Source organism: Mustela nivalis, assembly GCF_964662115.1.
Source record: "Mustela nivalis genome assembly, chromosome: 3".
Classification (NCBI taxonomy): Eukaryota; Metazoa; Chordata; class Mammalia; order Carnivora; family Mustelidae; genus Mustela; species Mustela nivalis.
The window spans coordinates 154,093,896-154,108,736 of record NC_139022.1 but is presented as its reverse complement, the minus strand read 5'-3'; the positions used below and the strand labels follow the sequence as shown (position 1 = coordinate 154,108,736).

Below are 14,841 nucleotides of genomic sequence, written 5' to 3'. Positions count from 1 at the left end.
TCTACCTGTAATGTTCTTCCTCACAAGTTAATTCTTTCTCATCCTCTAAAACCCACCTTAGCCTTCCCTCGACTGGATGCTTATTTATTTATTTATTTATTTATTATACTCATGACAACTCAGTTTGAAATTTTCTATTTTGTGCTTTTGGGCATCCGAGTTGAAGCATCTCACAATCAGGAAATGAGACTTATACTCGTATTTGTATCCTCAGAAGCCAACATAGTGTTTGACATACAGTTAATATACCATAATTCTCTTTTGAATTACAGATGGAGAAAAACGGTGTATGAGGCAATGATGTCACTTCTTCCAAGTGATCTTCTGGATGAGTGCAAAGTGAGACTAGAATCAGGTCCCCTTGCTCAAAGGAGGAGTCCCTCCCAGTACTTCACACTGTACTTTCTGCCTCTGGCTGCTACCCTGATGTCAGGGCTGGAATCACAGTTGCTCGTTGTGGTTGGGGCCGCTCGTTAGTCAAGGACGTGAAGAATAGCTTGAGTCATGATCTGGGAATCAAGAAAATGAGAACTGCAAATTGTAGCTCTTTGATGAGACAGCAATTCTCTTGTCCAATTATGGACCTTGTATCACATGGAGAGTCTATGTGAGCTTGGTTGAAGGAGAGATGTAGAGTTCTCAGGGGCCTGATCCACAGAAGGCACACTTTGACATCTGACTAGCACTACCACAGGGACTGCAGAGGGGAAAGGTTTTTCCTTGGCTTTTTTTTTTCTTTTTTTTTGTCTGAAAACCCTAAACTTCTGCACATTCTGCAGTGAAGCATGCATATAAGAGAGACTATTACACAATAGTGGATATTTGTCTTCCAAAGTATCAAAGTATTTGATTTGGCAAGTAAAAGGAAGACAGTCATGGTTTTCATTTTTTTAGCAAATCATTTTGTGCCTCTCCTCTTGCAAAAAGAGAACAGGAAGAAGAAAAACAATATTACTGTGAGGGAGTCAGAGAGGTAGCTGCCAATCAAGTTCTTTCAAGGGATTCTGTTGAGATTGCTTCTAGGCAACCAATCTGAACAATGGAAACATACCTAAGGTAAGAGAACCTACAGCAACACCCCATCCCTCAAATACAGCCAGGCCCAATAGGTGACCCATAAGCCCCAGCTGACCAAGAGGTAACTGAACACAGACAGGGTTACCAAAAAAGAAAAATTTCTTATGTTCCCATTCCTCCTCTGCTTCCTCCTTAACTACAGCCCCCCACACTGTCTCGTGGTGGACAGTCTCTCCCTTGCTGTCCTTCCTGCTGCTCCTTGACAGGAGTTTCTGTACACTTCCATCTTTTTTGTTCTGTCTCAAGTGAATTCTTCCACTGTCCACACTGCTGGCCTCCATCCAACTGGGCCGCCCAATATTTGGTGCCCCCCACATCTGATCAGGAGACTTCCACAGTCTCCAAGTGGCACTGTTCCCTGAGGGGAGAGAGATGTGGAGTTCTCAGGGGCCTGATCCACAGAAGGCACACTTTGACATCTGACTAGCACTACCACAGGGACTGCAGAGGGGAAAAGTTTTTGCTTGGCTTTTTTTTTTTTTTTTTGTCTGAAAACCCTAAACTTCTGCACATTCTGCAGTGAAGCATGCATATAGGAGAGACTATTACACAATAGTGGATATTTGTCTTCCAAAGTATCAAAGTATAACTTTTACAAAGCTAAAAAAAATGTAATTCTCATAAAAAAATATACAGTGAACATGTTAGGGATGTATTTAACTGATTAATAAGAAGATAGACAAGATGTCCAAGCTGGTTTAAAGACAGATACAGGAAAGTGATGCCACTTTAGCTGGTGAAACTATAAAGAAAAAATGCTGGAATCAGATTGCTAAATTAGATACAAAATTAGTCAACAGGCCAATAAAACTGCAACCTTCAGAGTTATCTTCTCTATTAGACACGAATTATTTTTACCTCTTCTAGACAAAAACCATTTGTACCCTGTCAGTTTTCTGCATGTTCATATCTAACTTTATTGTGTCTAGGACCCACTCAATAGCACATAATAATCAGACAAAATTGCATTCCCGTAGAGTCAGACAGGTCATGTTAGACATTGAAAAGATACATAGCTTTTGTCTGGCTTGGTTTCTAAGTCTTAGAAAAATTTTCATAACAAAAGGTTCACAGGAAGGAAAATAATACACCTGTCAGTATTCCAAGATACCCAATGTATGCCTTCAGTGATTCAGGAAGTGGGGCATAGAAAGGGAAAGAAAAAGGAAAATGGATCCAGAGTCTGGATATTATTGTTTTTCCGTCTTCTGAGCATGAAGGGCCAGAAAACAGTAAATCCTGCCTGGAGCCTTCTAACCTCAGGTTTCTTGAGGAGGCAGACTTGAATGAGGCTATTCTTCACATGTGTCACTGCTGGGTAAGGTCAGTAGATTGCAAAGGCATTTCACCAGGTTGGAGGGTTCATGCCTTCATTGAATGTCACTTCATTCATTCATGACCCAGGCACTGTGTGAGGTGCTGGGGATACAGCCAAGAATAAAGAAGGAATTGACATCATGATGGTGGCTAAGACAGCCAAGAGAAGAGTAAACAAATATACAGAAGAGCAATGAACTGTGCAAGAAGTACAAATAAAGGAAGAAAACTTTATTCTGTGATGGAGAACAGCAAGTGGGGTTGGCTTTGAGTTGGATGGTCACTGGGACTTCTCTGGAGAAGCAGCATTTGAACAGATTGGTCTGACAGGTGCCAGAGAACAAGCCAGCCATCAGCAGAGCCAAGGGACGGGTGTTTTGGGCATTGGGAACCATAAGTGCCTACGCCATGAGGCTGAAGAGGGCCGTGTATGTTCCAGAACTTCTTGAAGGTAGCATTGCAGACCCTGCTGTTCAATGTGGAAGATAAGGAAAGGGGGATTCGAGAATGACTCCTAGGCCTGTATGTGGTTACCGAGGTGGGTAACAGGGAGGGTTGGAGCCTGGGTGGTGGCAGAATTGAGATGATCTGGACAGGCAGCCATCAAGAATGCCGCTGTGGGCTAACTGAGTTTGCAAGTTTGGGTGGGCTCCGACACACCCAGGGTGACATGGCAAGGAAGCAACAGGATGGGAGTCTGGAGTGAAAGTAAGGAAGAGGTCTGGGTTTGAGGTAACAACCGAGTCTCACCATGTAGAAGACATGTGAGTCTCTGAGAACAGATGCCATTTCCAAGGGTAATCTTAGAGAGACAGAGAGACAAGACAGCCCAGAGTTGAGGGGTATATATTAATATGCAAGAGGCAAATAAACAGGATAAAGGGCTCAACGTGTCCATGTCCCTCTTAACTTTTACTGAAACCACACAACCATTTCATGATTTAGTCTTATTCATTGTGGACATTCTAAGCCACTGCTGTCAATCTGATTTGTGTGTTACTAGACTAAACGACTACCAGGTGAGTCCAATGATGTCTCTCCCAGAAATGTTCTCCATCTCCCACCTGACAGCACAAAATTCCCAAGAAAATAATATAGAAATATCACTGTCCTTCTCAATGGGCTTCTAAATAGCTTCCTCGTGTCCCCTTTCTTGTCCATCAAGAGCTGTCCTAAAAAAAGGTAGGGAGTATAAGGATATAGGTCAGAAGAGTGGAGAGAGACTTCCCCTTACCTCTTCTTCCTCAAGTAGAATGAGCCGAACCACCACAATGTGAATGGCATTGCCGATGCTTGGGTTATGGAACAACCCAGTGACCTAGAGTCAGAAAGGGAAAACCATTAGCTCACATGAAATAGATACGTGATAAATGCCAGAGGAGGGGGAAAACAGCATTGTGATACACTTCAAATAATGTCGCCTTAGAGGTCAGGAATTCTGGGGGGGGGGGGTATGACAAAGATTGAGAGATACCCCTGGCCCCATCCACACTATGATATTGAAAGGCGACCTTTTTAAGGTAACAGACCGACTTTTTTTCCTTGACCTGGTTCTTTCTCTCTTTTACTATCAGTTCTGGAGGAAAATACCTTTCCCCATCTTGACAGGACTAATACTCTCTCTGGGAAGGCAGAAACATCAAGAATACAAAAGGGAGTTCTGGAATCAGGGGTCCTTAACTCTACTCCAATTCTAACTAACTTGAGGAAATCACATTCTAATTCCTTGCCTGAGTGAGGAGATAACACTAAAGAGGAGATAACCACTAAAGTGGTGAGATAAACTCAAACTAAAAGGACTGGGTCACTTGAGAAATACCTAGCAGAAAATGGGTGATAAATTCCAAATTTCCCCAGGATACACTTTTTTAAGAGACAGGACAAATTGGTCCTGAATTTCCATCCTTCCTCACTTGGCCAGGGAATAGGTTCAGATATATATGGAAGGAATGAAACAGGTCTCTCTTATTTTGGGAGGGTGACACCTGTCCCCGTCTGTGTGTCCCTACCCCACAGTCTGACTTACCATGTTCATGATGGTGAGGATGTAGGACTCGACGCTGTCGCTCCCATGATACTCAATCATCTTCGTGTCAGCCACGACCAGCGTCTCCACCCAGCGCTCTTTGCTGATGGACCGCCGAGACAGGCTTCTCCTGGGCCACTGGCTCCTCTCCCACTCCTCTCGCTGACGCTCCGGCTTCTGGGAGGTGGCAAGGCCATCTAAACATTAAACAGAAGACAGTGGGCTAACAGTGTGTATCTCGCACGTACTACCCACCTATGTTTTAAAGATGCAAGGCCGTAGGTTTAATTTATGTTCAACAATGTAGGAACGCAGTGTTCTCATAAACACGTCTGAAATGGAGGAAGGGACTGAGTTGAATGATTAGGACCAAGATAATGGAAATCTGTACCTTATAGAGAGGTTCAAAGTACTTCTTTGAAATAATTATTACCTATTTCATTAAACAGGTCCCTCACTATCAAAAGGTGTTATGATAAAAATTGGAAACATTTTCTTCTCCTCCTCCTCTAAATTATTCAGTGCCTACTATGCACAAAGCAACACGAGGTTTTAAAACACCAAGTTGTTTATGAGGGATGTACTTCTATCTCTGTTTTGCACATGGGAAAATTTATGTTCAAAATGCTTGGTTCAATAATTTCCCCAGAGTCACACAGCCCATAAGGTCCAGAAGATCCAAGGTTTTCTATGCCCTAAAATTGTGCATTTTTCATGTACTCTACATTGTAGTCTCCCACTGAGGAAACGTGCATACAGCTGGAGAACGTGTAAGCTGGAGAGGCAGCTGCATGTCCTTCAAGAAGGCAAAAGGTAGTGTGGATACACGGGTCTGCTCTGTAACCCTTTCTGCTTGCTCACTTTCACCATCTGTGTGAGGTCAGAAAACACGGAGAAGTAGTTCCAAAAAAAAAAAAAAAAAAAAAGAAGAAGAAGAAAGAAAAAAGAGAGAGATAATTGTCGGGGACTGCCTCTGGCCGGGAAAGTCCCCACCATTACAAGAAGGCGCTTGGCTCACTGCTAGCAAAATACGCTGCAAGTATACAATGAACTTTCTGGTGAAGCCCGCCTAAAGGAGGACATAGTTATTGGCTGTATCAAATTTAGTCAGCATAGTAACAGGACCCTCATTGGCTCTCCCTATTGCTTGGCCCCTTATTGGTCACCCTGCTGTATATAAGCTAAGGAAGTTGATTAAATAAACGGAAATGAAGCATTAACACCATACCAGGCTCATTGACGTCCCTGCGGGCCGAGGGCGACAATAATCATAAGATCCTCTAAGATTGATGGATCCTTATCATCTGAAGAAGCTTCAGCAGTCATTTAATCTGAGTTCCTTCCTGAGCCAAGAATCCTTAAAAGCTGTATTTCCTAAGTGATGCAGCCTGGAACATTAAGTATTCATGAGAGCTCTGAAACTACAAGTCCCAAGATCCAAAGCGTTTGGAAAGAGTATACTGAATTCCCTGCTTACACTGTAGGGTAGCTAGTTATTTATAAGCTGGCGGAATTCTAGATTCAACATGAAAATGTAACAGTGAAGGAATAAACTCTTCCTAAACACCTTCAGAAATGGAGAACTCACCACCGAGGACCTAGAGGCTGTGTAAGACGCCTTTCATGATGCCTTGGGCGAAGGCATCAGTTATTCACCATTTCCTGACTTAAGCTAAGGAAAGGCTGTCATTGGAGTCCTACCAACGTCTCAGCTTACTGGGACTCATTATTCTGCTTGGTTGATTATTAAATTTTTGGTTCTTTTCATTGTCTTTTGCCCCTAGCTGCCTCTTCCATGCTGATCTTCATTGGGAGAAATGCATTAGCACATTTCTGTCGGAGGATGAAGAAGGGAAAGAAAGCGTGTGGGATTTATAACTGCTGAGTGACACAGATGACTGAGACACAGATCAGGTCTCCCTTGTAAAGAAAGGCTTCCTCCTCAGGGCGATGCAGTCCAGACCAGCAGGATGACCCAGGCTGGAGAGTAAATGAAACATAGAGCTTTGAGCTAAGAGAATTAAGTAGCAAATCCATTTATTTGCTACATTTGAGAATAGTTAAAATCCTACCTTTGGTTCATGACAATGATAATATATCATCGCGACCTCTACTAGAAAAAAGCAAATTGCAATCTCTCTTTTTGGCACTTGTCACAAAAGCAAAGTGGCCCATGACTGCAGCAGATATAATGTCCCCTGGGATTATAATTCATGTTTCCTGAGTTCTCCCTCCCTTGAATTACTTTGTCAAATGTGTGATATCTGAGAAGGCTAAGGAAAAATGCTGTATTTAGTGCTTTCAGTGACTTTAGACTATTTAGGGAACAGATTTTTCTTTTTTTTTTTTTAAGATTTTTATTTGTTTATTTGACAGAGAGAGAGAGAGAGATCACAAGTAGGCAGAGAGAGAGGAGAAGCAGGCTCTCTGCCAAGCAGAGAGCCCAATGTGGGACTCCACCCCAGGACCCTGAGAGCATGACCTGAGCCGAAGGTGGTGGCTCAACCCACTGAGCCACCCAGGTGCCCCTAGGAAACAGATTCTTACAACACATAGGGAGACTCTACACTCTGCAACATTTTCTATTTTACAAAAAACATTTTTGTAAGTTGGATACACTATTTTGTAAATATAGTAGGGCTGTAACTCAACACTCAGCACTGAGCCTGGTGTCTTCTGACATGCGGTATGTGTCTGAACGAGTATATGAATTTCTTCACTTAATATCTATTTGTGGGGCTGAAGGGTCACATAGGGCATTAAATAAAACAAAGAGAAGTATTCAGGTTCTAGTGAGTCTAATCTAATCTTCACCTTTCATTCATTCCAACTTCTATATTTTTCTCAACACATCTACCCACCTCCAACCCCCAATCCCCAAACCAGAATGTCAACAACAATTGTGCACACATCGAAATCTGGCAAGTTTTGTTTGCTGAAGGAAATGTTATTCTGGAGGAAGGTCCTCTCTTGCCTCCAACAGATGAGGGAAGCCGCACAGTAATAAGGTCTTCCCATTTCAGCTCTCAGATTTCTCAGAAGTTCAGAACAGAAAATGTAATTTGGGGTAATTTTTTTCTTTTATCTGCTTTATTGTGTTTTCTATGTTACTTTTATAGTTGGAAAAATAAACTTTAAAAAATGTGATGAAGACCCTTCCCCCCCGGGGATAAAAATATATGTTTATAAAAAATAAAAAAATTTTTTAAAAAAAGACCCTTCACTTTTATTTTCCTCGCAATTTATAATTTAACAGCAGCATTTTTCTGAGTCTTTTCACCAGTTCTCTCATTAATATTTGTCCTTTCAACCAAGTAGCCAAAAGTTATTCTCCCCAACCATCTATAATGCATCCCTAGCAACAGCAATCACACAGTAAATGACATAATTATTAAGAAAGATCTCACACAATGCATCTATTCATTCATTTTCTGGCTCCCCAAAGGAAGACAAAGAGACCAGGATGGGGGAAGATAGAAAATTATGGAGGAAGAAAAGGAATTACTCCTTCTAGGTAAGCAGCCAGCCATTCTTCTATGAAGGTATGTGGTGGCAAAGAGCTTCCAAAACAGGAAACAGCATTTCCATCACGGAACTAGAGATGCATGAAGTACAGAGGGAGACACTGAACTCAGCCAGACAGACTCATTTCCTGGGATACTGGAAAGAACATTACGATCCAGGGAAGCCCAGGACAATTCGTAGCCCACCAGCCACACGTGCCCCTTTGGATCACTATTTTTATATCTTTTGGATAAATACCTAGTAGTGTGATTGCTGGGTCGTAGGGTAGCTCTATTTTTAATTTTCTGAGGAACCTCCATGTTGTTTTCTAGAGTGGCCACACCAGCTTGCATTCCCACCAACAGTGTAAGAGGGTTCCCCTTTCTCTGCATGCTCTCCAACACCTGTTGTTTCTGGTGTTGTTCATTTTAGCCATTCTGACTGGTGTGAGGCGGTATCTCACTGTAGTTTGGATTCAACACACTCTAGATTTCAAAGAATTAGTATAAAAAAATAAAGTATCACATTAACAATTTACATTGATTATGTAGAAATAAATATTCTGATATCTTGGGTTAAGAAAATTATTAAAATTAACTTTACCTGTTTCTTTTATTATTATTATTATTCTTGGCTGCTACAAAGTTGAGAATTATATGTATTGTACATTGGATTTTTATTGCACAGAATTGGTTTAGAGCTCTAGATACTTGGTTATTAATCCAGGGTCTTCTAATTATTTGTCTAAAGTCTGCCTCACAGAATTGCTATAAGGAAGAAGTACCTTATGATGTGGTGGGAGCACCAAGCACATACCTGCCACAGGCCAGAGTGGTAACAAGTGTAATTTGTTTTCCTTCATCTTATTTGCAGCTAAAGATATGATGCTTATTAATAGGTGAAAACCTTAGTTCCTCTTGTTTTCAGTTATGCCTATGTAATTTCACGACTGGGGAGAGCCATGATTTTAACCGACCTGGCTGCCTCAATCCCTGCCCTCACCTTACAAAATATCTGGGCTCCTCACACACTAGAGCAAAACAGCAAGGGAGCATCACTCAGAAGCAAGTAATTTTACCTATTACTTTTTCCAATTTTTTAAAGGGGACAGAGAGAAACCAGATAGTACTAACACTTATTAGATTTATTCTAAAAAGTGACTTCCTGGGGCACCTGGGTGGCACAGTCAGCTCAGGTGGCGATCTCTAGGGTCGTGAGATCAAGCCCCACATCAGGCTCTGAACTCAGCACAGTCTATTTGAGTTTCTTGCGCTCTCTCTCTCTCGCTCGCTCTCTCTCTCGCTCTCTCTTCCTCTGTTCCCCCCACCCACTCAGGCTCGCTCCCTCTTTAAAATAAATAAATAAATCTTTGCAAAAAAATAAAAAGTGTCTTTCCGTCCTTCGTGAGATGAGCAGATAAACAAAATGCGGTGATACACCTACGTAGGATGGAATGTTATTCAGCATCCTGACACCTGCTACATCAATGAAACTTGGGGACATTATGCTAAGCGGAATAACCAGGCACCAGGGGACAAAGACTGTATGATTACACGTACCTGAGGCACCTGGAGTAGTCAGATTCATACAGACAGATAACAGGATGGCAGTTGCCAAGGGCTGCCAGGGCGGGGGCGGGGTGGGTGGTGGTAAGAGGAGCTATTGCTTGACTGGCAGAGACGTTCAGTTCAAAAAGATGGAAACAGTTCTGGAGATGGACAGGGAGGGCTGGGGCCGCGCAACAAAGCGAATGCACGTGAGGCCCCTGAAATGCACCCTTTGATAATGACAATGGTACATTTCATTTTATATCAATTTTACCACAATGTAAAAAAATTTTAAAATGGGTAACTTTCATGGTAGATGGTGGATGTTGAAGCGAACACAGATCAACTCAACATCTCACACTTTCTGTCACTACGTCAGCCAGCCCCAGAGTGACCTTTAGGTCCCTAAGGAGACTCACTCACCAATCACTGTTTCACAATCACTGAAGTGTGCTTATTCAGGCGTTAACATTTCAACACGCAGAGCTGTCAAAGTAAGACATTTCTAAGTAAACTCACATTTTAGTTGGCCAAAAATCCCATTCTCTAGCACATTACAGTAAAACACAGTTTGGCAGTAACATAGATTAAAAGTTTTCCCTGAACCTTTCCAGGACTCCTGACTGCACCTGGGCTGTTCCTGCCCCTTGTGACTCTGTCCCCCTGTCCTAGGGCTACAGTCATCTATCAACGCCAGACAAGCTGGTCTTGGCTGAACCTTTATGCCTCTGCCCACTTCTGCCTTCTTGAGGCTGTTTTCTAGACAGCTCTTTCTGGCTATACTGTCAACCTGACATGTGTCCTCATAGATCTTCTGGCTTTGTTGGACTATCTTTCAAGCACATGATTTTTCCCTCTCTAATCCTCCACCTAACTCCTTGTTGGCCCAGGACGGTGACTCTGTCATGCATCTACCAAACATAACTCCTCTCTCGGATGTTGCTTTGGGCCTCCCGGCTTTACAAAGAGAAACTCTAGAATTTTCTCTTCTCAAAGATGGGGTAGTAAATTCAATATGTATACAGATATTCCTTGGCACGCAATGGGGTGATGTCCCCATAAACCCACTGTGAGTTGCAAATATCATTTAGGCTAAAATATATTTGCTACACCTAGCTTAGTAAACATCATGGCTTAGCCTCACCTACCTTAAACATGCTCAGAGCACTTATGCAAACCTACAGCTCGGCCAAATCATCTAACACAAAGTCTATTCTAGAATAAAGCATTGACTAGCTCATGTAATTTTATTGAATAATGTACTGAAAGTGAAGAACAGCGTAGTTGCACGGGGACAGAAGGTTGTAGGTGTATCCCTTGTTTCCCTCATAACGGTGTGGCTGACTGGGAGCTTTGCCTCCCTAATGTCCCCCATATTGAGACAAATAGAGACAGAGGCAGAGAATCTTAGCCCAGGAAAAGATCAAAACTCAATACTTGAAGTACGGTTTCTAGTGAATGCACACTGCATTCACACTATCATAAAGTCAAAAAACTGTAAGCTGAACCATGGTAAGTCAGGAATGGCGCACACTTAACTGTGATATTTCATCAGGCACAAGATACCGTGCGTGTATTCAAAACCTGTCAGGCCTCCTCTAGCCTATCTGTGGAAAGATAAAGTAGAAACTATAGTTCTTGAGCTCAAGATGTTCTCTCATTTACTGGAGAAGGAAAAAAACCCATCAGCCAGAAACAGAGAATCATATAAACAATAAATGATTAAAAGCTTATCAGAGTGCAGATAAGCCTTTGGAGGGAGAAAGAGACCAAGGAAAGCTGGATTCGATAAGCAGCTGTATTTTCCAGTCCTCAGAAGGGCCCTGAGATGACAGAAATGAATACAATTAAACAGAGGTGCTCTCTGTTTGGTGAGCAGATGGAACAGTCGTCCTTCTGGAGGGAGAAGGTAGATTTTCAGGGTGGGTAGACTGTAACTAGATGTTGGAGACAGGAGAGCAGATGGGGTGATCAGGATGGACAAAGGTGCAGAGAGAATGAAGCTTTTCAAAAATTCACAATGACCTGAACAATTCCAAACTGCCTGATCTTAAACTATTTTAATTTGCCAAGTTAGTAGGGGACATTAGCTCTCCTTCGTGGTATGTGTTGCTTATTAAAATGAGGTTGTATTTCTAAACCAACACACGGGCTGGCAGGGTGAACTCAGAGAGCCTGTAAAAATGTTACAGACGGAAGCAAAATGTTGATTTTGCTGCAAAGACTCCAAAGGTGAACCTTTCCCATGTCTGCAGCTGAGTAGTTAAGTCACCATGATTCCCAGCATATGAATATGAAAACTGAGTGATGCCAACTAGGCAAGCTTAAAGAATTTCAGAGGAATGAGTGAAATTTGTTCTTTCCAAAAAGAACATGAACCTTACACCATCATAGTTGCCTCTCTTGATAACCTAGTAGTAGGACAGCAGCTATTACTAACCCTGTTTTCCAGATACACCAATTTCATTTAAAAAGCCTTAAAATTAAGTTAGGAGGCATAAACACACAGGTCAAGGGAGAAGAATAGAGAACCCAAAGGTAGACCCACATGAAGATACCTAAGTGACTTCTGGCAAAGGTGCAGAGCAATTTAATGGAGGAGACGCTGGAAAAATTAGACATCCGTAGGCAAAACAAACAAACAAAAACCTTGACCTAAGCTTTCCTTCTTATATAAAAATTACTTTAAAATGCATGAACATAATAAAAACATATGAGTGCGTGGATTTAATCATAAAATGTAAAACTATAAAATTATTTTTAAAAATAGGAGGAAATCTTTGAGATCTAGGATAAGCAAAGTGTTCTTAGACCATTCATCAAGGATAAACTGATGAATCAAACCTCATCAAAATTAAAACTTGTGTTCTGGAAAAGACAGTGCGAAGTACAGAGCTTCACTTTGGGGTGACAAAAATGCTCCGAAGTTGACTGTGGTGATAGTTGAACCACTCTGTGCATATACGAAAAGCCAGTGAATTGTACACTTTAAATGGGTCAATTATATGTATTTGAATTATGTCTCAACAAAACTGTCTTAAAAAAATGTGAAGAGGATGGGAAAACCAGCTGCAGACTGGCAAGAAATATATGCAAACACATATGTAACAAAAGCCTAGTTATCAAGAATATGTACGGAATTCTCAAAACTCAATGGTAACCCAAAAAAATCAAATTAAAAATGAGCAAAAGATAGAAACAAATATTTCACTGAAAAAAATATACAGATGTCAAAAAAGCACATGAAAAGATGTCCAACATTACTTATTAGGGAAATGAAAATTAATGAGCTATCACTACAAGGAGATATCACTACGTATCTATCAAGAATGCTAAACTTAAAAATAGTGACAGTATCATTATTGTGATATCGGATATGGAGCAAACGGATCACTTATCCACAGCTGATGAGACTGTAAAATGGTACAGCCATGCAATAGAACTACCCAGGCCATTATGACATGACCAGCAACTGTACTCTTGGGCAATTACCCTAGAGAAATGAGAATTTACATTCATCCCCAAACCAGTACACAATGTTTAGTGAAACTTTCTTTCTAATAACCCGTAACTAGACACAGTCCAGCCGTCCTTTCATAGGTGAATGGTTAAGCCAATTATGGTGCATATGTATCATAGAACACTACAGGGTACTAAAAGGGGCAAACCATTGAAATACACAACAAAGTAGAGAGTTGTCTGGGGAATGTTGCTGAGTGAAAACAGCCAGTCCCAGAAGGCTATATCCTGTATCCTTCCATGTATAGGACATTTCAAAATGAAAACAGTTTTAGAAAATGTTACAACAGCTTGGTGGTTGCCCAAGGTTTAAGAATGAAGAATGGGGAGCATCAGGGCAAAGAGCAACATGAGGGATTCTCATGGGGAAGGAACTAATCAGTATCCCAGCTATGTCAGCAGATGCAGGAAACCACACGTGTCGCAAAACTGTGTCGTTTCACAATGTACCCCAATCCATACACTCAAGTACAAGGATGTTGGGGAAATCTAAGTAAAATCACTGGGTAATGTCCGTGTCGATGGTCTGCTTGTGATATCAATAGTATGATAGCATACTATTGTTTGGTAAGATGTTACCATTGGGATAAGGTGGGTGGAGGGTAGGTAGGATCTTTTTCCATTGTATCTTACATCTGTATGTGAATCTACAATTATTTAAATTAAACCTTCTGAAAACTGGTAGATTACAGTAAAGAATTAAGCATTTATCTTGCCTTTCCTAGATAAACTGAACTACTAAGTAACCAAATAATAGATAAGTGCCTTTTTATATAAGCATTCAAATGAATAAATTAAAAAAATGATAGAATATAAAAAGAAAAAAAGAAATTCTTTGTCTGAGCTCACACAGCAGTAGCAAAAGCAAAAACTAAACTTAAATCTCCCAATTCTTAGTCCTAGTCGATGACTCACCACCACTCCCTCTTGCTGGGGGTAGGGTAGGGAAAGGGAAATTGTCCATAGCAATAACAGCATGCATGATATAATTCCAGGAATGGAGATTAGAGAGGTATGCATAAGTAAATACAAACAAGTAAGACAAAGTAAATCAGATACAGTGAGCCTACAAAAAGGTCTAGCTGAGCTGTCACTTGCTAGGCGAATTTCTCTAGATTTTGCTTCCCAACATCCAACCACATTTAGAACCTTCATCCCCTTCTGGTTTTCCTCAAGGGGCAAAACCCCTGGCTGCCTGGTTACTCCTTTTATTAAGGGTGACCCGGTGTACTACGTCTACATGCATTATGGACCAAACAAGCCAGTGTCTTCTTCTTTCCTTTGAGCTTCCCTTGAAACTCAAAAGGGAGGGGTAACCACCCCACCTGTCCCAGCACAGTCTTTGGGAGCAGATCTGAGTTAAGAAGTTATCTGAATATGGACGTCTAGAATTACTGAGGCGCTCTCCTCATATTTTATATGTTCAAAATATAAAGTAAGATTAAACAAAATTAAAGAGCGTATCCAGGCCATTGCAAAAGGTGCTTTGAGACTGCCATATAAATTGGGAGCAAATCCACAGACTTGGCCTTCTAGTAACCATATTCAGAGTTGGCAATTGGGACGAGGACTCCTGTCTTGCAGGTCCTTTGCCAACTGGAGACTTAATTTCTGGGGATAAAATTTGAAGATACACACCACCCAAACAGAGGCACAATACCTTTCCTCGTAGTCTGTCTGAAGCCATTTGAAATGAAGCTGGAAAAACTCCCAAAGCCACAAAGCCCCAAACGTCTCTGCCATTTTTCTTTTTCAGGTTCCCTGTCACTGTCAACTTAAAGCATAGTGACAACCACTAACAGCAAGCTTTAAAGGGTTTTTGTAGTTCATGTGCCAGATCCAATGGATTTT

The 14,841-nt window shown here is 41.4% G+C and overlaps 1 protein-coding gene across 3 annotated transcripts in view; it reads right to left on the bottom strand.

Annotated features, from left to right (window-relative positions):
* Positions 1–14,841, bottom strand: part of ADAMTS12 (ADAM metallopeptidase with thrombospondin type 1 motif 12) — a 292,155-nt gene that overhangs the window by 131,502 nt on the left and 145,812 nt on the right. For all 3 annotated transcript variants that reach the window (XM_082724445.1, XM_082724446.1, XM_082724447.1), the window contains 2 exons: positions 4,421–4,617; positions 3,629–3,712 (listed from right to left, as the gene is read on the bottom strand). In XM_082724445.1, the coding sequence (XP_082580571.1) occupies positions 3,629–3,712; positions 4,421–4,617 (281 nt within the window). The remainder of the gene's footprint in view (positions 1–3,628; positions 3,713–4,420; positions 4,618–14,841) is intronic.